Below are 23,795 nucleotides of genomic sequence, written 5' to 3' on the forward strand. Positions count from 1 at the left end.
GTGTGTGTGTGTGTGTGTGTGTGTGTGTGTGGGGGGGGGGGGGGGACAGGTCGTATCCCGCGGGCGGTCGCGTCCATAAACCAGCACGTGTTGACCTCTGAGGATGTGGTGAGCTGTTGTCTGGACCTGGGAGCTCCGAGCATCTCTTTCAGGATTAACGGACAGCCCGTTCAGGGCATGTTCGAAAATTTCAACACAGACGGGCTCTTCTTCCCTGTGGTCAGCTTCTCTGCAGGGGTCAAGTGAGTGTTTATTTGTTTCTACTGTGTCTTGTCTGAGATGAACAGCCTCCCTGAAGTTCCTCGATGATGAATGGGCTACACAGGCAGATGAGACGGACGAGCCAAAAGAAAAAATATATATTATAATATATATTATTATTATTATGATATACTTATGTGTGTGTATGTTATATATATATGTACTTCATATTCTGCTCTGTTCAAGCTCCAGCGGATTTCCCATGATTCCATGATTGACTCTTGACTTTGTAGAGCAAAGCTGCATTTTGCATTCACAGTTTTCTTTGAAGCCCAGAGACCTTTGACACCGAGAGACTGGTCTGATTTGATCTGGTCATGTAAGCTATTTGAAATCCTTATTGGGTGATAAAAATGGATTCTCAAAAAGTGATTCCAAACCTGATGGCTTGTGAGCCGTGGAAAAGAAATGTGATTCAGCAAAGTTTGTTTCATAAAAGAATTTCAGGGTGGACTTGACACTTTTCCTCAAAGCTTTAAAGCAACATGTCTTTGCCTTTCAAAGATACTGGAATGTCCCGAGTTCATTTATTTTCTGGACTTTGTTTCAACAGTCAACAAGTTTGCGGTCATGCTAGCAGCTCTGTGCGGCTGTCTTTAGGCACAGCGGTACCTTGAGCTAAATGCAAACGTCAGCATGCTAACATGTCTACAATGGCAACGTTAACATGCTGATGTTTAGCAGATATAATGTGTCATTGTTCACCATCCTAGTTTAGCATGTTGGCATGCAAATTAGCATTAACACAAAGTAGAGTAGAGGCTGATGGGAATGTCATTAGTTTTGCAGGTATTTGGTTATAAACCAAACGGTTGGACAACTTTAAGTTCTGATTGATGACGGCACTAGAGGAATAGTCAGGGAGTCACCACAGCTTACAATTCCTCCAGAGGGGACATGATGGTCTGTACCAAACGTAATGCCAATCCATCTAGCAGTTGAGACTTTTCAATTAGAGTTGATTTTCAGCATTTCATAAGGAAAGTATCACCTTATAACCACTTTTGTGTGGGTTATGAATCCTCCGAGCTTGAACTTGAAACTGACCCACTGAACGGGTTGAATATCTCCTTGGTTTTAAACATGTCAGAAGATGACAGCTGCGCATCTTCCCTCCACAATAATTGAGGGTTTTAGTCAGAATGGGCTTGGTTGCGTCACCACTACTACTTCAGTAGTTATTTTGGGCATCCTCAGGAGAGCCTCTTCACAGTGATGGCCTGCGTCTCAGCTAAACTTGTGGATTTAGAGGAGAAAAACTGTTGCATTTAGCTACATGGTAGGTTTCCTTTTCCCTGACTGCTTCTTTCATTAATAGCTGTCTAATTATCACTTTTGATTAGATATATAATTAATTTTTTCACACACTTTTTCCCCTATTAATCATCTTGTGTGCAGAATAACAGATGTAATAACATTGTATCACGTTAGGGTGCGTTTCCTGTTGGGTGGCCGACATGGCGACTTTAAGTTCCTGCCTCCGTCAAGTTATGCTCCGTGTTATGAAGCACTGCTACCAAAAGAGAAGATGAAGGTGGAGCCGGTGAAAGAGTACAAGAGGGATGTGGAGGGAGTCCGAGATCTGCTGGGCACCACACAGTTCATGTCGCAGGCCTCCTTCATCCCCACACCTGTTGAAACTGGCCAGGTAAACCAACAGCCAGACAAATATGTTGATAGCCTTCTCTCTGTTTAACGCTTTTACTTAGATTAATACTTTGCCTGTTTCCTCAGATTGTGATGCTGCCTCATTTAGAGAAGGTTCGAGACAAGCTAGCAGAGAACATCCATGAACTGTGGGGGATGAATAAAATCGAGCTGGGCTGGACGTATGGCAAGGTGAGAAATATGCAGATTCCTTCACTCGTATAATACTCTGCCAACAAAATCATCACAGTGGATCTAAAGATAAAAAGCATAACTCATACATTTTGCCATGTTTGGGGAGAAATAAACATCCCAATTGCACATGTTCTATACAAGTTTGAGATAAGGAGCTTCTTGAAAAGCATTAAATGTTGGTAGTATTAGAATTGAATCATCAAAAGCCTGTACGTCATCTTGCTTTCTCTTTTATAATTTGCTGTTCACACCAAAAAGAGGGTAAGTGGAAAGAAAACTCTCGTTTTCCATGATCGATGCCTTTCATGCCATTCAGTAGATGCTTCATTGTGTCTGTGTTTTAGTAGAAGTCATGAATAACAAAGTATTGTTTCACCAAAGGGCAGGACGGGGTGTTTTGGCAATTTCAATGCAGCAATAAACCAAGAGGAAAGCCTGTATTTTATTTGTCTGTATTTAAAGACTTAATCCGTCATCCAAATGTAATCGCAGGGGTTTTATGAGGCAGCTATAGTTTGACATTTTGGGAAAAAGGTTTGTCTGTTTTCTAGCAGATCAATACAGAAGAGGTATTTAATTAGTGATCTTTAGAGACTGTTTCTTTGGAGAGGTGCTTTCTTTTGGATTGAGTCAGGCTAGCTGTTTTCCCCCGTTTCTAGTTTGTTTGGTAAGCTAACCCTCTCCTGGTTCTCTTGACTAGAAAGTGAATAAGTGTATTTCCCAAAATATCGAATTATTCCTTCAAAGTTGATGACTCTCTTGGTTTATTGTACATTAGCTAAAGGATAATGCCAAAGTGACCTGTTTTGCCCCGAAGGGAACAGATGACAACACAAACAACAACATGGAACACAGCTCTTATGTCTATAATACAAACGTATATATCAGAATACTCCCTATATTGTTAATACGCCAGCTAATACACGGACCTTCATCCTGTGCGGCACCTCAACAGAATCTTTAGTTTAGCATGAACATTTCATTGTTAAGGAGTTTTTCTTACTTCAGGGGTCAGATGCACAAATGTGTCAAATAGTGAGATGTAGTTATGGTGCACATCGTGTTACAGTGACTGTACAGTAGTGTTGGATGTGGTTACACTGCAGCTCATTATGTGCTCTGTAGTTTTCATTGTGATTCATTACAGCAGCATTCACAGTAGACGTCCTGAAGAAGTGTTCGTTATTTTTGTCCTGGTGTCATAAAAATCCGTTCTTTTTTTATTTTTATTAGTTTATTCCACAAATGTAATTATGTAAAATAAAGAACTGCCAGATAAGTGATTCCCCACAGAGTTCTTGTACTATTCACAAAAGAGCTGGCTGGTTTTCATTGGACCCACACGCACAGCTGCATAGCTGTACGCAGCCCCGCATGTTTTCTTGGTAAACATCCGCCATTGCCATGCCGCCTCCTCTGAGCAGCATTGCCAAAAGGATTATTTGGCATACGGTGCAGCCTCGAAAGAGGCATTACACCTCTCACTTGTTATTCTAGTCTTACACCTTTCCGTCTCCCCCAAGAAAACATGCTCCCTTGTTCCTCTTTCATGACATCTTCACTAGAGTACACTTATCACTGCAACCAGTAGCACCCTGTATTTAAACCACATTCTCCCCTCCTTGTTGGTTTACAATGACACCGACTTACAAGGCTGTGCATTTCATATGCATATATTTAGTCAACTTTCCCACATAATTCACATACAAATAGAGGGACTATGGGCCAAAGTTGCAGAACACAAAATGAAGTTGAAATATGATTTCTGTGACTGTTCTTTTTCTCGTAGATAAGGGATGATAATAAGCGGCAGCATCCGTGCCTAGTGGATTTCTCCAAGCTGCCAGAAACTGAAAAGAACTACAATCTGCAGATGTCAACAGAAACTCTGAAGTATGTTGAGCGTTATGGATTGATCTTCTCCACGGTGCTTTTGCTTTTGAAGAGATAAAGAAAGAGTGTTGGACTGAGTCAAAGAAAGTTAATTACAAACAAAGACGTGAAAGAGACTTGGATTTTTTGTTTTAAACAGTTGTTTATGAACATTATTTTTGGAGCATCACAGACATCACCTACAGTCTAAATGAAGGAGTTTAAATTATAAACAAAGTACTAAGACAACACTAAATGCACAAATGCCTTTGGTCAGATATGATCCTCACTTTGCATTTCCAGTGTCGCTCAACCAAACAAGTCTTGCTCGTCTTTTCCATTCGTCTTGGTTCTGCTCACAAAGGTCTCAGTGAGACTTATTACAAGTGCTTAACATAAATGCTCTTTAAACGATACAGGAGAAAGTGGGGGTTTGCTGTGATTAATCTGCACATCTGGGTGACACTGATGGGTTTTCTGAGGGACATCAAACTCATTTTTACTGTCACTGTTTGCTCTCACACGGTGTGAAGAAACTTTGTCAAAAGCACTTCACACCCACTGCCTTCCTCTGGGTTTTCTTTGGCCTTTTTCTCCAGACAGATTAGGACACGCGCAGTTTAACCCATCACTGCTCCATTTGAACACTCCCAGCACCTCAAACGGTGCTGTTGGATCTGCATGCACTGTCAAATCCGAAGTAATGTCAAGGTGCTGATTAAACACAATCTGCAGCTGCATGCGCTCACTCACTTGCTGCTGTATTTGCCCTCAGGACCCTGCTGGCATTGGGCTGTCGTGTAGTTCAGGTCAACCCAAATGCTGACAGCTCCCTCAAAAAGATAAAACTCCCTAAGAAGTAAGTGTGCATGCTAATATTAACTGTACAAAGTCCATCGGAACACATATTTCTTATTTAAATGTAGCTCAGACCACATTGGTTGTTATTCTGTACTTACTGATTGTGATTGTGCCGATAGTTCTATAGAGACTTTATTTGAGAAAGGCGATTTATATTTTAACCATCAATTGACACCTTATTTTGAGGGCTTTATGACCAGCAAGATCAGAAATGATATATACTGTACATCTTAACTACGTAAACTAGTGCTGGTGGATTTACCCTTTATTACTTCCATAAGTTTTTATCTTTTTTCCTTTAGCTACATGATGTCCAATGGTTATAAGCCGTCTCCTCTGGACCTCTCTGACATAAAACTGACTCCAGGTCAGGAGCTGCTGGTGGACAAACTGGCAGAGAATGCACATAATGTGTGGGCCAAGGACCGCATCAAACAGGGATGGACCTACGGCATTCAGCAGGTACTGTATGTTGGATGTATTCATGTACAATATGCTGGGACCAACACAAGATTAGATTCAATTAAATTCACACTTTTATTTTCTTATTTTGTAGAGAAAAGAGGCAGCTTTGTGTCCAGCTTTGTCACTGCATTTTTTTATGTGCTAAACCTGAATGTTGTACACGACTGCTAGCTTTTGCTAATCTCATTTCTTTGGTCATACTGTGGATGGTTGGTTTTGGTAAAAACAAAACAACATCTGCATTCTGTTGGCTTTTCGCTTACTTCTGAACATCTATTGAGAAATAATTTGATGCATCTTGCAGAATATTACCAAGTGCAACCATTCTTCTCACATTAAGCTGATCCCTGAACGCAAGTAAGATACTGGATAGAGTGAAGAGTTCTGAAATCCCTCATTGATTCAAAGTAAGCAGCAGATGTACAACTTAGAAGGCACTTGATGTTTGTGTAAACTGGCCATTTTTCCATCTTTCCCTTCTCTGCCATTTGAAGTAAATAAAGTTACACCTCTGTGTCACACGTCGGCATCTGTCTTGAAAGCAGATGCTTGGTCATATTTTCTGTGTTGTTTGTAGAACAGGGGTTGTAGTTGATGACATGAGACTGGGTAACTGACCAGTGCATTGGAAAAATGCAAATTTCAATTAAGCCCTTCAGTGATATCTAGGAAAGCTGCGATGCCAGACCAAACAAACAACGTGTGATCTGTATAACCAGCACAAGATTTCAAATTAAGCTCCACAAATCTGCTTAAGTAGTATTAATGTGATACTTCCCCGGTTGCTCCTCGAGGCCCAGTGAGAGAGAGGCTACAGGAAATGAATGACACAGGAAAGATGGAGAGGATGATGGGCAGCAATAGCACAGTGGCAATAACTGGACAATTAACTACTTAATTACAGGGATTGACGGCACATTTGTAGCATGAAATCTTCTCTGACTGCCTCTCCTCTCTGCAGGATCTGAAGAGTAAGCGTAACCCTCGCCTGGTTCCCTATGTTCTGCTGGATGAGCGCACCAAGAAGTCGAACAGGGACGGCCTGCGGGAGGCCATCCGCACTCTGATTGGCTATGGATACAACATCGAGCCCTCGGACCAGGAAGGCGGTGAGTCTGACTCATGGATGTATGCCACTCTAAATGCACGGACGGTCAAATTATATAGTAGATGACAAAATGCTTGTTACAAAGAAATGGGAAAATTGTGTGTGACTTAATTTTGTTGGAGAGGATTCAGCTGGTTTCGAAGCAGCAATCCACGACTTGACACCGTGACTATCCCTTCCCCCCTGCAGGACAAGTGGTTGAGCGGCTCAGCATCGACAAGATCCGCTTCTTCAGAGTGGAGAGGACGTATGCAGTGAGGAGCGGGAAGTGGTACTTTGAATTTGAGGCTGTGACAGGAGGAGACATGAGAGTGGGCTGGGCGAGACCAGGGTGTAAGCCAGATGTGGAGCTTGGCACGGATGAGCTCGCTTTTGTCTTTGATGGATACAGGGTAAGCCGTCGACCGAACCTAAATCAGTCGCTTGATAATCATTTGCAATGTGTGGTGGAATTCATGTTGATTACTCCACAGAAAAAGATTTTAACAGGTCATAGGGATTCAAACCTAAAGTCCAATTTCTTTCTAACTCTATGGGGTTCTAATATTGTTGATGAAGTGTATTTTTTTACTATTGTTCTAACTTGTCCTTTCTTTGATTTAAATACTTTATCATTCAGATAGATAGATGAAAGTAACTCCATTTTAAAAAATGACTTATTTCAGAAAAAAATAATGGACTTAATTGAAAAGGAAGGACTTGAGATGGATATTTCTTGTAATATATATGCCATAACTCGCTCCTGAGTGTTTTATTTTACGCTTGTACATGTACTGTATATAGGGCCACTGTCTGAACATGGGCAGCCGTTTGTTCGGGCGGTGCTGGCATGCTGGGGACGTGGTGGGCTGTATGATCAACATGGAGGACAAGTCCATGATCTTCACCCTTAACGGAGAGATCCTTATCACCACCAAGGGCTCTGAACTCTGCTTCACAGACTTTGAAACTGAGGACGGTGAGACATGTGGATATGATGTGTGCGGTAACCGAGTCGAGTTATACATGCTAAAGGTCTGGGAGTGTCAGGCTGGTGAGGGGATCGTAGAAAGAGCTGTTCACTCATCTTTTAATAAAAGCTTCACATGCAGAGCCAAGGAGCAGTAAACTAGAATGACCATGCTGGGGATATAAGTGAAAATGAAGTGGCTCCCTGTAACAAAATCACCCTTATTAAATGTGACAGTTGTAAATTGCCTTTTTTTTAAAGCTGGATTGATTTCCCCTCCCCTCCTGCTGTGTGTGTTCTTAGAGGTTATTTGTTCTCGCCTCATTTCTCTCCCTCCTTTATTTCCTCTGGCCGTCCTTCAGGCTTTATTCCAGTGTGTAGCCTCGGTCTGTCTCAGGTGGGCCGTATGAATCTGGGGAAAGACGCCAGCACCTTCAAGTACTACACCATGTGCGGCCTTCAGGAGGGATTCGAACCTTTTGCTGTCAACATGAACCGAGAGGTCACCATGTGGTTCAGCAAGCGTCTGCCTACTTTTGTCAATGTGCCAAAGGACCATAACCACATCGCAGTAAGAACAAAAGCAGTGTGATATTTGGTGGTACAAATCACAGAAATTGGTCATTGTATAATTGCAAAGACTTTCTTCCTGTTTGCAGGTGACCAGGATCGACGGCACCGTTGACAGCCCCCCGTGTCTTAAAGTCACCCACAAGACGTTTGGCACCCAGAACAGCAACGCGGATATGGTGTTTTGTCGTCTCAGCATGCCTGTAGAGTTCCACTCCATCTTCAAATCCAGTCCTGTTATTGACATGAACGGAGTCCACGAAGATGACACCCTCAAAGTCAAACACAGGTTCTCAAAAGAAAATCATGAATTTACTCCATGCAGCTCCTTCCAAAGCATCATAGCTACCATATTTAATGGCTGATCCACTTCCACCAGATTGTTGACATTCATGACATCACTCGGACTACTCAAATTCAGTGTCAGTTAGTATGCAAATAATTCAAGTAGTTGTGACGCAGTTAGAGATGTTTTGGATTTATCAGATATCTTAAAATGTCTTTGAACATTACTCAGCCAGTCAGAGCTGAAGACTAAAATATCTTGATAATCACCTGTTGAATGCGGTTTTCCGATAGGTATCCATTGCGATCTGTGAGGCAAAGTGATGAAAGTAGAAGAGTGGACTACAGCAGCATCACCACGGTATTAAATAACCTTTTTCTTTCCGTACCATTTGGTTGCACCACCTACGGCGTTGGCTAACTCTTGCGTGTGTCATTGCAGTACTATTACTCGGTAAGGGTCTTCGCTGGCCAGGACCCTGCCGATGTGTGGGTTGGTTGGGTTACCCCTGACTACCATTACTATAGCAACAATTTCAACCTCAGCAAAAACCGATCGGTCACTGTAACCCTGGGTGACGAGCGAGGACGAGTCCATGAGAGGTGAGACCTTTCTTTACCTATTTTCAATCAAAATGTACTGTATGTCATCATACAGAAGGTGACTGATATTTGCACACTACTAGTGTTAGGAGGAGTAACTGCTACATCGTGTGGGGCGGTGATGTGACCAACGCGGCTCACGCATCCAGTCGCAGCAATGTGGACCTGGAGATTGGCTGTCTCATAGACCTCTCCACCGGCCTGGTGACGTTCACAGTCAATGGCAAGGAGATAGCCACATCCTACCAGGTACACGTATGATGTTCAAACATTGTTTTATATTGTGTTTTATGAAGTAGATACAGTGTATAATGATAGAATAATCTGAATGTGGAACTTTTTAAGGTCATTTAAGGTTGCTTTTAAGCTTCCATGTGATTTTTGCTTGTTCACTCATTCATTTGTACCTTCTGCCGTGTATGAATTAATGTTTCCATCCACCTGTAAGTCACCATCACTACATGTCTAACTCTCCTTCCACTCTTCTTTCTATCAGTTTATCCTGTTCACCTTGATATTAACTCATCTTCTGTATTTTCATATTTTCCTTTTTGAAGTCTGTGTTGTTCAATTTCAGACTTAGAACTTTCCCATTCAGACACATTCTGAGAACTAAATCCTAAAGAAGGGTATAATCTTCTTCTGTGCTCGCTCACTGAAGCTCTGAGGCTCCACCCAGCGCTGAGTCATCCTGCCAGCCGACATTCTTAAATGATCGTGCATACACATACCTAAGTAGCGAGGAGTTTCATGATGCATCATTAGCTGCTTTCCGCAAGTCATGCTCTTTTGCTGCTCCTCAAGCTTTTGATGTGTACTTCCTGTTTGGACCTATTATTATAAACGTACTGCTCTTTGTTTCTGCTCCAGGTGGAACCCAACACCAAGCTTTTCCCTGCTGTGTTTGTGCGACCCACCAGCCCTAACCTCTTCCAGTTTGAGCTGACTAAAATAAAGGTAGAGTCCCCTAATTGCTCCATTGCAACTTTGTTGCCTGTATGATGTCATAACATTGTACAAATAGGAGAAAGAAGACAGAATCCTAAAAATGCACACAGTATTGGTCGATGAAATTTATACAGCTCGCAGTATGCTCCTTTTCGTTTTCACCTTTCCGACCTTATTCTACCTCACACCGAGTTTAGAGATGCAGCCCCCATACAGGATTATGCTTCACACCCTTCAGCTAGGTCCACTGGGCTAATGTTTTATCATGCTTATATCTACACTAAAGATAATGAGCGCTTCACCAACACGATGGGTGCTTATGTCAGTTGTTTGGATGAGAAATAGGAAAAGATTATGTTTAACTGCTTGTTTGGCATTGAATAATAGGAATATTCCTTCCACGTTTGTTTGTCCCCTCCAGAATGCCATGCCTCTGTCATCCGCCATCTTTAAGAGTGAACATAAGAACCCAGTGCCCCAGTGTCCACCCCGGCTAGATGTCCAGACCATCAGCGCCGTGCTGTGGAGCCGCATGCCCAACATCTTCCTCAAGGTGGAAACAGCCAGGGTCAATGAGAGACACGGCTGGGTGGTCCAGTGTGTGGAGCCCCTGCAGATGTTGGCCGTTCATATACCTGAGGAGAACAGGTGCAGTGCATGGCTTAGTGTGCTTAAGTGCTTAATCTATTCAGTGCGTTTTAGTTGATCTCAAAGGACATTGTACCTAAAACTTTTGTCTAATTCCTTTTCCCCCCTCATAAAACACTTGCAAACGCATAATTTATAAAATATTATAAAAAACAGCTCTGTAGTTCTACTAGAGGTCAAAAACTCCAGGGAGCCTTTAACGATCCTTATTTTATTATCCTATGTGTTAAATAACACCTGTTTGTCCTCCAAGTAGACTAAATCAGAACATCAGCATGTATTTTGATGATCCTCTCTCACTTCTTTTCAAAGGTGTGTCGACATCATGGAGCTGTCTGAGCAGGAGGACATGAGGAAGTTCCACTACCACACCCTGAAGCTCTACTGTGCCCTCTGCGCTCTGGGCAACACCCGTGTGGCCCACGCCCTCTGCAGCCACCTGGACCAATCACAGCTCTTGTACACCATCGACAATCAGTACCTCTCAGGCATGCTACGTGAGGGATTCTACAATGTCTTGATCAGCACCCACCTGGAGACAGCTAAAGAGGCTCGACTCACGATGAAAGATGAGTTCATCATCCCCGTCACGGCCGAGACGCGCTCCATTCGCCTCTTCTCCGATGCTTCCAAAAAGCACCTCCCGCCAGGGGTGGGGCTTAGTACCTCGCTCAAACCCCGCCTCAACTTTGCCCCGCCCTGTTTCATCAGCACCAAACGGGAACAACATCTCTATAGTCCCCAAATCCCACTGGATGCATTGAAGGAGAAATCGATTTCAATGTTGACAGAGGCCGTTCAGGGTGGCGGCCACCACATCAGAGATCCCGTAGGAGGAGGAGTGGAGTACCAGTTTGTGCCAATCTTGAAACTCATCAGCACCTTGTTGACTATGGGTGTACTAGGTAGCGAGGACGTTCATAAGATCTTACTGCTCATTGACCCAAATGTTTTCAGAGAGACACGTGAGGAGGGGGCTTCAGGGGCCACAGACAAAGAAGGACTTACAGGGACGGAGGAGAAGGCAGTGGAAGCTGGAGAAGAGGAGGCAGCCAAAGAGGCTAAACAGCCAATGAAAGGACTGCTGGAGAAGAGGCTGCCAGAGCCTGTCAAACGCCAGGTGATAACAAACACACATGAACAGAGCTGACATCATCATATATTTGTTAAACCTTAAAGTAAACCACCGAAGGTAAATCACTAAAAGATGTAAAATCAATGAACATCTTCATCTCCACAGCTGTGCTCCATAAATGCACCACTGTAATAGACTCATTTAGAAATCAGTCAAATATGAAATTACTCGTATTGAACAAATTATCTCTTAAATGTCTCTTCAATAAGTTGGATGATGTGAAGCCATGAGGCTGCTTGTATGTATTCCTAACAGACTTGCTCGTAACAGCTGCATCGAGGTGTGAAACAGTGATGCAACATTGTTCTTTGTCTGTCTCCTCCCCTTGTCTGTTCCCCAGATGTGTGAGCTGCTTCACTACTTTTGCGACTGCGAGCTGAAGCACCGCATCGAGGCCATCGTGTCTTTCTCCGACAGCTTTGTCTCCAAGCTGCAGTACAACCAGAAGTTCCGCTACAACGAGCTGATGCTGGCCCTCAATATGTCTGCTGCTGTTACCGCAAAGAAGACCAAAGAGTTTAGATCGCCCCCTCAAGAGCAGGTGGGATGAGGTCATAGTCGCTGCAGATTAGTTACATCTGCAAAACTAACTAATAATGTTCCAAATAGCTCAAGAAGCAGTTTCAGGTCACTACATTGTAGGTTTTCTACCAAAATGTGTTCATCAGTTACTTTACCACATCAAAGACTAAGGAACATTTACATTTTACAGTTATATACTACATGATATGATGATTATGATTGAGAGATTATATTATGTTGTTATATTCAGACACATCAAAATAGAAAGAAATAAGCAAAAAAAAACTCCATATTAGTATAGCAAAGCACTAATACGCAATGATTAATGTTGCCCTTGAATACCAAAAATGTAAGATAATTTAACTTTTTGAGCAGAATGAAATAATACATTTATCTTATCCGCATACTTAAAGGATTACAGGTGTTTCTGCGTGTCCTGGCTTATTAGGCTCCATGCACTAATGAGATGATAGAAGTGTAATTTGTCACCCTGGCAGCTAACTGTAGAGTGAGGAAGATGTCAATCAACCACAGCCTGCACACTCCTGACAGGAGCTCCAATCATCATCCCTGGTTAACCATTTTCGGTATCCAGTGATCTATGCTAACACATGTCAAAAATACAACAGCATCAACACTACATATCCTCTTGAAAACCCCATCATTCACTCTCTTATGTGTAACAAGATGTACATTTTCCACTGGAAACATTTACATGTTGTTTAAGTAAGACTGCCACTCCATACTGTGGGTAATGTTCGGTAACGGCTCTTTTCACCTACTCACAGTTATGTTGTGACGTCTTTACGCGCGCAGTTTCACATCAATTTGCACCTCTGTTCATGTGATTTGGACAACTCTCATGCGTCTGCTGCGTGATCTTTTTGATGCTTATGTGACCTAAAGGTCCAAATCACCCACAGAGGGCAAATGCAAGAAACTGCGTAAGTTAGAACTGATAAATCTTACAGTTAAGCACGCATGAATCTATAATAACTGACCACAAAGAAAGCCTGCAGGCTCACTGCTTCAAATGATGCATGAAAGAGGATAATTCAGAGGGAGCTGTTGCATAACTTGTGTAATTTTCCACATGCATGGCTAATTTCTCTCCCTACCCTCAGATTCCCTTTTTAGTGTTTCGGCAGAATTCCCTAATTTTGTTTCCAGGAGAATGGGAGCTAGTCCTCGCTCCAAATATTGCAAGCACTCTCTTTGTGTGCTATGAACAACGCCTCAAGGCGAACTCATCCTTCTTCTCTGTGGTGTCATTGCACCAGTGAGCGTGAGCACACACACACACACACACACACACACACACATACACACACACACATACATACACACACAGCAGCCCTTTAGGGTCACAGCTGGAGATTGAGTTCAGCGCTTCACAGCTACTTTTAATGACTTGTCATGGTGTCCTTCGGTCTGTGAGAGCCGAGGGAGAATTAGACACTTCAACTGTTTTTTATTTTTTATTTTTTCTTCTTCTGTGAATCCTACAATGAGATCACATCGTGTTCAGATTGCCATTGAAACTAAAGTACCAGACGTAGTAAGTGTCTGCCTTTATGTTTCCATACTTCAGATCAACATGCTGCTGACTTTCAGTGTGGGCGAGGACTGTCCGTGTCCAACAGACATCCAGGAGGAACTGTATGATTTTCACAACCAGCTGCAGCTCCACTGTGGTGAGATACAGATATTGCAAAACGTTTTATGAGCAGCTTTATTGGTTATCTCTATCTTATGATGCTTGGATTGAGTGCATAATTTAATACATATATTTTACAAAGGCAGCGTGGATGGAAAATGTAAATATAGGAAAAGAAAAAAATGTAACAGAGGAAATGCATAGAGTTGTGCCTTTTCCATCTACTGCTTTAGCTGCTATTGTGTCAACATCAGCTGAATTGTTCCAGTACTTGCTCTCAGAAATGTTTTCTTTCCCAATCAGCATCTCTCTCTGTCTCCCGGCACAGGAGTTATAGTCCAGTGCTTCTCACATTGCTCTGACATCTTGATGTTGTGATAAATCATTGAAATGCCCAACCCTCTGTGGTACAAATGATCTAATGGCACCGACGTGCCATGGCACGCTCCGCATAGACGGCAATGAAAACCAAGTTGAAATTGCCAAGAAATAGTACTGGGCACCCAATACAACGCATCACACACACGGCATGTCTGCTAACCCGACAGGAAGAGTAGAGATATTGCTGTAATAGGCTTTGCTCTCCTTGTACTGTATATAGCATGTCTGTTTGTGTTGTGCAGGGATCCCTATGGAGGAAGAGGAATACGAGCAAACTACGTCTATCAAAGGTCGCCTGCTGATGTTGGTGAACAAGATCAAAGGCCAGTCTCACAAAGCCGAGGAGCCCACAGAGAAGGAGCAAGCCGCACCATGTGAGGAAATCAATGTTTTTATTACTTCATAATATTAGCGATGCTGCCGAGTACCTGCTGTACCAGTGTACCTGTGGCTCTGGATTATAAATACATGTCGGATTGGTTGGAGGATGAAGACTAAAGCTTTTTCATGCACACATTGGCTCACATTTTTTACTTTCTCATAAAAGCACAAGCTCGCACACACGTCACCCCTTTACTCGCCACTACATTCTGCTTGTTTATGGTCTCTTTGCCTCCTTTTAGTACGAGCTCTCTGTCTGTGTTCTTTGCTTGGAGAGTGGTGAGAATTAAAAGCAGGAGCCCCTGTATCACAGCTCTAGCACCCTCAGTTTTGACTCTATTTGTCTGCCACTGTCATGTGGACTGAGTCACCGGGTGGCAGTCATTTCCATTTCAATTTCTTTTCAATTTCATTATGGTAATATAGAGCCGGGGCGAGGAAAGGCTCCAAAAGCTTCTTCTGTCAAGATGAGAGAGGAGCGATGAGAGGAAAAACGGTTGGTGATAAAACCAAATCCTTCACCTGATAAAACCCATAGACACACGAGTACAAACACACAATTGTGAGCACACACACCGGAACCAAAAATATTTCAATCACAGCACTTAATAACCAGGGGGCCACAGCAGTATAAATGCAGAACAAGTTGTATCTAATTTTCTATCTCAAGTACCACTCCGTGTAAGAGTGGTAAGAGGGCCACCAATCATGTAGCTGATTGCAAATATTACGTAACTGGTAAAAAATACATTCTGCTTTGTTTTGTTGGTCTTCAATATAGACTGCAGTGGGTTATTTTAACTGCTTGTCACTGTTTTTGAGTTTTGTTTATCCGCATATACATTGTCTCTCCTTTTATGGCATCCTTTTATACAAAGTAGTAATAACTAAAGTGAAACAGGGTATTCTATTACCTCTGAGAATCTGTCCGTCACCATTCCATCCCTGTCTATTCATCAGAGTGATGCCAGTAACAGGAAGTGGCCGAGAGGCAAATGGATGAATTTGAGATGAAAAATGTGATGCTGAAAGGCTATCTCTCCATTGGGATTTGGTGTGACCCTGACATGGAGCATATAAGACCACCCCACAGATCTCCAAGGAGCAAGGCTGGATGGAAATAGAGGCGCGTGTGTATTCCTCCTTGAAAGAGTGCTTTGGATGGTGGAGGTCTCTGCACAGGCTGTGTGCGGGATGATTGATTGGAAGGCTGGTTTGTGGTAGCAGCTGCTGTTCAGGAGTATCACATCTACTTTTGGTACAGCTGTAGGCGTCAATGCAAGGGAATGCAGTGGAAAAATTTACTATCTATGCAGGCAAATTCTTATCCGCTAAAAGTGTTTTGTCTTTGAATCATTATAGTATACATACTGCATGTTAATATTTAGTGTGCACAGACAGCATTGTTGGAGAGGTTTTAGTAGAAGTATCAAATTGGCCGTTTGGGTACCATTTGTGCCATTGGAAATTTTCTCAGGTAACTGTACAACTCATTTAATTTCATTTACACATCATTATAGGTATTAATTCCATATAAATACAACGGTATTACGATTGGCTATTACAATATAGAGGCTATTATATGCACTAACTGGTTTTCTCATTTTCTCAACCACTGCTGTTTTGCCTATATGCTACTGTGCTGCGGTCTGTGCCTTCATTTTGTACATTGATTCATGCTAAACCTAGCTGAAATAATAGGTGGATGAGCTATAGAAATGTTGGAGCCAACTGCAAAGGTTTGCTAATTTTTTTTGCGCGAACTGACCTCAGCCCTCTTACCTTTTTTTTTTTTTTTAGTGTTCCTACCAGACAAATAGTACTGGTGGTGCCCCTCCTCTCTTCAGTCCGTGTGATGGTGTGATGTGGTAACTGTGTACTTTCATATTGGTCGCTGTTGTTTGGTTTTGTTATGTTTAGTTGACGGCATACAAGTGATGGTGGCATTACCAGGCTGAAAGCCTACCTACCAAATATAGTATGTGAGAAGTGACTGGGACAGGGGATATCTTTTGAGAATAAAATCTTTTATAAGAAGAGGGTTTGCCAGGAGGCAGGAGGATGGACCAGAGTTGAGATGGCATGATACATTCTGTACTGTTACGCCAGCTATAACTTGTCCTCCTTGCAAAGTGAGAGCCTGAAGACACGAAAGGCGCTGTCGTCTTTGCTATTATTTCATGGGAATGAAGTAAGAGGGGCACAGAAGTCGTTTTCCTCCTCTGATGAATGGTTTATCCACCAGAAGCATTTAATGCTCGGACATGATGACTTGCCTTGAAGAAGTGAGAGAGCATAGGGATTGTGTGTGTGTGATCTCTCACACCATAAAAACCTCTTGACTTCCAGTTCCATCAGTGTAAGAGTAAACCGGACCGATTTGTTTGTTGGGGTGTAGTGAAGGGAAAATGCTGGAGGGGTGTAGTCCAGAGCAAAAGCGGCAGAGAAGGAAGGAGAGAGCGTTTTGGATAGTGTGACAGAATGAGCGTCAGGTGTTGGGAAGCATCTTGGCTGAGAGGAAGAAATGCCACTTCTCATTTTGGAGCAAGCTGGTGCTTCTGCCCCTTTCTCTCTGACACCCACGCTAATGTCTGCGGCAGGATCGGTTACCGCTGACAGTGACATTCTGCTGGCTCCCCCACACATCACTCAAAACACACATACACACACTTGCAGTGATTGACGGCCTTGTGTGAAATAGTCTTTGGACAACCAAACAGACACGGGGGTCTTAAAAACACAATCGCCTAATTGCAATACTTTTAAGCAATCAATTGTGTTTTTATTGGCTCCATCTTTTATGGTTCCAAGTTGTTTAATTGATGTCTTTCTGTCCTTTGTGTTTTCATACCCCGAGAACACCCTCACCCACTATTGATCAAGTTTTAATGAAGCCTTAAGGGTAACCCACATACGAGATGTCCAAACAAATGTCTCAGTTTAACCATAGAAGCAGAATACTGTACTGTACAGAACTATTAATACTTCCCTTATTCGAGAGATAACAGGGCTTCCTCTCCACTGAAAATGTGCCTTTTCATCAATGAACTTGCAAGCTGTGTTTCTCTTTCTGATAGATTTGAAGAAAATAACTAGCTGACATTGTTGAAACACAGCTGATTGCCTCTTCTTTAGAGGCTGCGGCTTGTAGAAGTGGCAGATTCATGCGTGTAGTTATATTAGCTTAGGTGCCGGTCTTTTTTTGTTCTGTGCTCAAGGTCTTATTTGCATCCTATGAATTTACTGCTCAAGCATGGCTTATACAAAATGGAGCATCCAGTCAAGTGGAGGACCGTTTAACATCATTCTAATAAAGCTCTGTGTTGAGTGTGTCTGTGTGTTTAAGGGAGAAGTGTCTTGGTGTGACCTCAATTAATTGAAGGAAGGTTATAGTATATTTTCCTCTTAAGTCCAATGACATACGGTAAGGATTAGAACACGATGCTGGAGGCACTTCACTGTCAAAACAAGTGTTTCTCTGCTATTTTAAAGGTTCATAATAAATAATTCTACAGTTACCCACACCCAACATTAAAGCTGCTGTAGTCAATATTGTCATGTCATTGAAATGACTGTGTACAATGTCAAAGGGCTCATTTGCATCGATAAACCTTCAGTTCTCCTCAGCTCTACTCAGCATCTTAGCATCTTTCAGCTCATTGTTTGGATTTTATTCACTGTCACTGCTCTCACAACCCAAACGGAGCTAAAAGGAGAGTCAATATTGGACTTTTGCTGAGTGACCTGAAACACGACATGAAATTAATTAATACTTGTGTTGCTCCATCTCTGCTGAATGTTTAAATATATTTAAACCTCTTGCTAACACATTCCCCACAACAACTTTATAAAGCCTTAAAATGTCACTAGTGTGTTTACAGCTAATTACGCTGCCACCAAGACAAATGTTGCTGCTTTAACCGTGTTAAATGATGTATTTTCATTCTCTAAGAGGACTATGACTTATGAAGTGACTGGTCCCTTGAGGAGTCTCACCTTTGGGTTAACTGCTGTTACATAATATAATGTTAAAGTGCCATTCAACTGATTTGGTTGATTGGCACTAGTTGCATTTCAAGTGCAAGATTCAGTGTGTTCGGACCAATAACAAGGCCGTCTCATTGTTTTTTACCATGCTTTACTTTTAAAAGTAACTTTTAAAAGTTTCTCTTGGAAGTCCACCAACTTTGTGAAATATGTTGTTTGTTCTGAGCAAATACATTAAAACGTTTTTTTTTAAAAAAAGGAAAGGATCAGTCATCTTTACCCAACTTTCTTTCCAGCTAATCTGAAGGAGCTGATTTCTCAGACAATGGTCAGCTGGGCCCAGGAGTGTCACATCCTGGACTCAGAGCTGGTCCGCAAGATGTTCAGCCTACTGAGGAGGCAGTATGACAGCATTGGGGAGCTTCTCCGGGCCATGAGGAAGACTTACACCATCAGTGCTGCCTCGATCCAGGACACCATCAACCTCCTGGCTGCCCTCGGTCAGATCAGGTCTTTGCTGTCGGTTCGTATGGGGAAAGAGGAGGAGAAGCTCATGATTGATGGACTTGGGTAGGTTGTGGTTGCCTCAACTCTATATTTGAGTTATCTGTTTTTAGTGAATCTTAAGTATGAATTATGTCTTTTTTCACCCTATCATGACAGTGACATCATGAACAACAAAGTCTTCTACCAGCACCCCAACCTAATGAGAATACTGGGCATGCATGAGACGGTCATGGAGGTCATGGTCAATGTGCTCGGAGGACACAAGTCCCAGGTTCAATGTCTATATCTATATCTATATATATTTCTCTCTGCTTCCACAGGCCGTTAAAGAGGCACCCACAGAGTTTAGTGCTCCACCTCGCAAATAGTGTGTTGCTCACTGAGAAAGTTTGTGTCTGAGTGTAGTTTTGTGTGTTATCATTTGTAAGCGCGTATTAATGAAGACGTGGTCCCAGTAGGTGGGCTTTCTGCTGATGGCATCAGAGTCTGGGATGGAGGGCAGAAAGGGCAGAGTGAGGTTGGCAGTGTGTGAAGGTGTCAGGCTTTTTAGATGTTAATTAGGATCCAAACCATGCGGGAGACTTTATAGTAACAAGCCGGGAGAAAGTCAATACAATAGAATAAAGCAACGACCTCTCCAAAACCACTTGGTATCAAATTACAGTGACAATTTAGCAATGTCTCGACAAGTTACTATATTTGTGTTCAGACTGTAAACACAGACTGTTGCTGCAGAAATATTGTGTCCTTGAGCTTTTTAATTTGGAATTTCAGTTCTCGTTTTAAAATCCAACCAGGGAAGATGTTTCACCTACTTAGTCTGCACGTGCCGTTCCACAGGAAATAGCCTTCCCCAAGATGGTGGCCAGCTGCTGTCGCTTCCTGTGCTACTTCTGCCGTATCAGCCGTCAGAACCAGAAAGCCATGTTTGACCACCTCAGCTACCTGCTGGAGAATAGCAGCGTGGGCCTAGGTGGGTACATCTTCCATCATCATGCTACTTAAGGATTAGCCAAATGATGCTGACATTATTTTACTGGATGAAGACCACATGACTTGATCGGGAATCATCCAACATGCACAGACTGTAGGACATGCTAGAGGACATTCTTAAAGAACAGGCCAAACACACCTGTAAAACCACTCCTAGGATGGATGAAAGATGCCAGCATTCTCATCAATATGGGTGATACATTGTCATCAGCCTTCTGCCATAATAGGACTTGTTCTGCGCCTGTGAGCTCACATATATTAGCCTCGCACCTTAGAAGACGTGTGTGTGAAGTTGAATCAGCGAAGAGAGCGACTCATCTCTCATTCTGTTAGAAGACGTCGGTGCCAAAGTCTCAGAGACCTCCGCACTGGGGTGAGAGAGTGTCTCCCCTGGCTGCACACACACATGCAGCCAGGCATGCTCATTAAAGAAGTTGCAACAAGTTATGTGACAGCAAAACAAAAATGAAATCTAAGAATAAAATCATACAAAAATCCCAATTAAAACATAGACGCTGCAAGCACAGCATTATAGACGAGGTGTTTGTATGCACCGTGCTACACAAACTGGTTCCCATAAACCCTGTGGAATCCAATATGAGTATACGTGTCCACAGCAAATTGGTGAGGAAACTTTCCTTCCACACTAATGTTAACCAGCTGTTAGAAGGAGTGAAAAACATCACCCCCTGCTGTTCGTTGAAATGAGAACACAGACACAGGCTTATATGAAGTACAATAGAATAAATAGTTGATTCTACCAGTGTGCTTTATATTGTAGCTTCACCAGCAATGAGGGGCTCCACTCCTCTAGATGTGGCTGCTTCCTCGGTGATGGACAACAACGGCCTGGCTCTGGCACTGGAGGAGCCGGATCTGGACAAGGTAAGACTCAATCTTTCTGATGCCGTAGTCTGTAAAAGGAGAGACACAATTTTAAATCACCCGGGATGAATAGATTAGAGCTGAATGAGTGTTGTATCTATATGAGATGTTATGTGGTATGCCCGTAGGTGGTCACCTACTTAGCAGGCTGTGGTCTCCAGAGTTGTCCAATTCTCCTGGCTAAAGGTTATCCAGACATCGGCTGGAACCCCATTGAGGGGGAGCGTTACCTTTCCTTCCTACGGTTTGCTGTCTTTGTCAACGGTAAGACTGCAGTTACCATCCGCTCTCTACTGTTTCTCTCTCTCTCTCTTTCTGTTACTGTATCTCTATCTAGACATGTAGTAAAAGCTAGCAAAGGCCCAACTAAGCTTGAGAGATCTTCATTCCGCTGCTTAAGGCGAAGTCTTCTAGGTGTTTTGTCCGAGTATTTGGGGGATAGGGGTGTTTATGTTAAAGCTACCGTGTGTTTATGTGCTGTATTTTCTTGCTGACATTAATAATGTATATTCTTTTATGTTTGTGTTCCAGGCGAGAGCGTAGAGGAGAACTCCAGTGTTGTGGTCAAGCTGCTCATCCGTCGTCCAGAGTGTTTTGGACCTGCCCTGAGGGGGGAGGGAGGGAACGGACTGCTGGCTGCCATGAAGGAAGCCATCAAGATCTCCGAGACGCCAGCCCTGGACCTGCCGGGCTCTGTGCATGGAGTCAGCTCTGACGTGTAAGCAAAACTAATCAAATATCGATACTGGGGACCCTTAGGATTAGCTGCTTATCCCCCTTTGCTTGCATCTTTGCTAAGAAATGTTCTTCTTCTGTGTCTGTTCTTCCTCAACTTCACTTTTTCCACTGTTAGGTCTGCTGATGGTGATGATGAGGAGGAGGTGGTACACATGGGCAATGCCATAATGTCCTTCTACTCTGCACTCATTGACCTGTTGGGACGTTGCGCTCCAGAGATGCATGTATGTTTGATATAAATTGTGAATTTATTTGTTGTTTTCCTTCGGGACAGATTTTCCATTTTTTTCACTTCCTTTTCCCTTCTTCAGCTCATCAACAAGGGGAAAGGTGAAGCTCTGCGTATTCGTGCCATCCTGCGCTCTCTGGTGCCTACTGAAGACCTTGTGGGAATTATCAGCATACCGCTCAAAATGCCCATCACCAACAAAGGTACTGGTCAGGATGTTCACTCTAACAACACAGGGCAGCATACAGCACATCTTTATACTTCCATTGGAGGACACATCCTATTCATTTGCATGCTGCTACACTATGTCTAGCTCATGTGAAGGTACAACGGTTTAAGAAAGTCATGCACATTCAGTGCAAGGCAGAAGGTTATTGATTACATTTCACTGCTCATGCCTTTTTAATCAGCACAACGCTTTACTGCACTCTCTCATAGGTCTGAGTAAGCCAGATCATTTCTATAGCGAGCTGTCTTGCACTATTGATTGATCTGCATAAGCATGGCGGGACTCGCCTCTTAAAGTTGCTGCCCGGAGCACAGCCACATAAGCTCTGTCAGCAGGCCAAGAGTGAAGACAGCGAGCCGTGGCTCCAGCTCCGGAAAATCTCTGATCGGCATGCCGCCTAATGAATACACAAGGCTTTCCTAATCGGAAAAGACTTTCCATTATGCACTGTGGCCTGTTTTCTGAGTGTTTCACTGCTTCACACCTGAGCAGTGTACTCTTCATGCTGTGCCCTCCTTTCCCTGTTCCAATCTCTCCCAGACGGGTCGGTGACTGAGCCGGACATGTCGGCCTGCTTCTGTCCAGATCACAAGTCCCCCATGGTGCTGTTTTTGGACAGGGTGTATGGTATCGAGGACCAGAGCTTTCTTCTTCAACTGCTCGAAGTGGGCTTCCTTCCTGACCTGAGGGCTGCTACCTCTCTGGATACGGTGGGTAAAGCTGACAACGCGGGAGAGAAGTAATGAATGTAACATGAACTTCCTCAAGGAGTTTAGAGATCAATAATATTGGGCAGCCTTTTATACTAATGAGGAGCTCCTCATTAAGCCTTGGCTCAAGTTTCTCTTTGGTTGATTAATGTAATTGTTCTTTACTCTTATTTATCAAGAACGCGTTTATGGTATTGTAGTGTGCCGTAGTGTGCAGACTTTTGGCTAAAATGAATCCATCACATAATATGCTGCTGTTTGTGGAGCGGTCCAATATATTTTGGAAGGTTATTTACAAGACAGTTTTATGGTGCTAATTTAAATGGTTCTCTTTGAAAATGGTTCTCAAATACAGACATTCATTTTCAAGCAAGACTATATAACAACTTCACAGTGGCCGCTGTGGAGTACAAGTAAAGAATAGTTATTAAGTTAGGTGCCTGACTGTAAAACAGCAATATCTATGTAAAGTTAGCTAACATGAGCCATCAGTCATACCAGACCAAGTAAGGCTGTAGCAGCAAAACCTCTAGCAACATAAAAATGTTATTTTTCTCAGGGGGAGAATGTGTTATTTCCTTTCTGAAATGACACAGTTTTACTTTAACAACTGAAGTAATCTCATGTTGTATGACCTGTGACCCGTTCTTTCCACAGGAGGGTCTATGTACCACAGAGACAGCCCTGGCCATGAACCGCTTCATCGGCTCAGCCATGCTACCCCTCCTCACTCGCTGTGCCCCTCTCTTTGCCGGCACCGAGCACTACGCCACCCTCATCGACTCCACTCTGCACACCATCTACCGCCTTTCCAAGGGCCGTTCACTCACCAAGGCCCAGAGAGACGCCATAGAGGAGTGTCTGCTGGCTGTCTGCAAGTGAGGATTATTAGAAAAGTGATACACCAAACATTCAGCCGGCCAGAATAGCAAAGATCAACAGTGCATTTTATCTGCTTTCTAGCAAAACTCTATTATAGCTAAGGGCCTTGCTTCCCTATTATCCCTCTAAATCTGTGTGATAAAAGTG

At 43.0% G+C, this 23,795-nt stretch overlaps 1 protein-coding gene across 14 annotated transcripts in view; it reads left to right on the forward strand.

Moving 5' to 3' along the window:
* Positions 1 to 23,795, forward strand: part of LOC116383692 (ryanodine receptor 3) — a 93,045-nt gene that overhangs the window by 39,565 nt on the left and 29,685 nt on the right. For 9 of the 14 annotated variants that reach the window (XM_031847717.1, XM_031847720.1, XM_031847723.1 and 6 more), the window contains 31 exons: positions 50 to 242; positions 1,693 to 1,909; positions 1,996 to 2,100; positions 2,362 to 2,364; positions 3,893 to 3,996; positions 4,751 to 4,834; positions 5,139 to 5,298; positions 6,263 to 6,410; positions 6,599 to 6,801; positions 7,193 to 7,367; positions 7,721 to 7,929; positions 8,018 to 8,217; positions 8,508 to 8,574; positions 8,656 to 8,816; positions 8,900 to 9,065; positions 9,687 to 9,773; positions 10,186 to 10,412; positions 10,725 to 11,532; positions 11,888 to 12,088; positions 13,661 to 13,763; positions 14,350 to 14,481; positions 18,772 to 19,045; positions 19,139 to 19,253; positions 19,823 to 19,955; positions 20,757 to 20,860; positions 20,989 to 21,124; positions 21,392 to 21,578; positions 21,714 to 21,822; positions 21,910 to 22,030; positions 22,597 to 22,766; positions 23,424 to 23,644. In XM_031847717.1, the coding sequence (XP_031703577.1) occupies positions 50 to 242; positions 1,693 to 1,909; positions 1,996 to 2,100; positions 2,362 to 2,364; positions 3,893 to 3,996; positions 4,751 to 4,834; positions 5,139 to 5,298; positions 6,263 to 6,410; positions 6,599 to 6,801; positions 7,193 to 7,367; positions 7,721 to 7,929; positions 8,018 to 8,217; positions 8,508 to 8,574; positions 8,656 to 8,816; positions 8,900 to 9,065; positions 9,687 to 9,773; positions 10,186 to 10,412; positions 10,725 to 11,532; positions 11,888 to 12,088; positions 13,661 to 13,763; positions 14,350 to 14,481; positions 18,772 to 19,045; positions 19,139 to 19,253; positions 19,823 to 19,955; positions 20,757 to 20,860; positions 20,989 to 21,124; positions 21,392 to 21,578; positions 21,714 to 21,822; positions 21,910 to 22,030; positions 22,597 to 22,766; positions 23,424 to 23,644 (5,323 nt within the window). The remainder of the gene's footprint in view (positions 1 to 49; positions 243 to 1,692; positions 1,910 to 1,995; positions 2,101 to 2,361; positions 2,365 to 3,892; positions 3,997 to 4,750; positions 4,835 to 5,138; positions 5,299 to 6,262; positions 6,411 to 6,598; positions 6,802 to 7,192; positions 7,368 to 7,720; positions 7,930 to 8,017; positions 8,218 to 8,507; positions 8,575 to 8,655; positions 8,817 to 8,899; positions 9,066 to 9,686; positions 9,774 to 10,185; positions 10,413 to 10,724; positions 11,533 to 11,887; positions 12,089 to 13,660; positions 13,764 to 14,349; positions 14,482 to 18,771; positions 19,046 to 19,138; positions 19,254 to 19,822; positions 19,956 to 20,756; positions 20,861 to 20,988; positions 21,125 to 21,391; positions 21,579 to 21,713; positions 21,823 to 21,909; positions 22,031 to 22,596; positions 22,767 to 23,423; positions 23,645 to 23,795) is intronic. The other 5 variants (XM_031847718.1, XM_031847731.1, XM_031847722.1 and 2 more) reach the window with 1 other exon arrangement.

This window comes from Anarrhichthys ocellatus, unplaced genomic scaffold (genome assembly GCF_004355925.1).
Source record: "Anarrhichthys ocellatus isolate YVR2014 unplaced genomic scaffold, GSC_Weel_1.0 scaffold7, whole genome shotgun sequence".
NCBI classification, from domain to species: Eukaryota; Metazoa; Chordata; class Actinopteri; order Perciformes; family Anarhichadidae; genus Anarrhichthys; species Anarrhichthys ocellatus.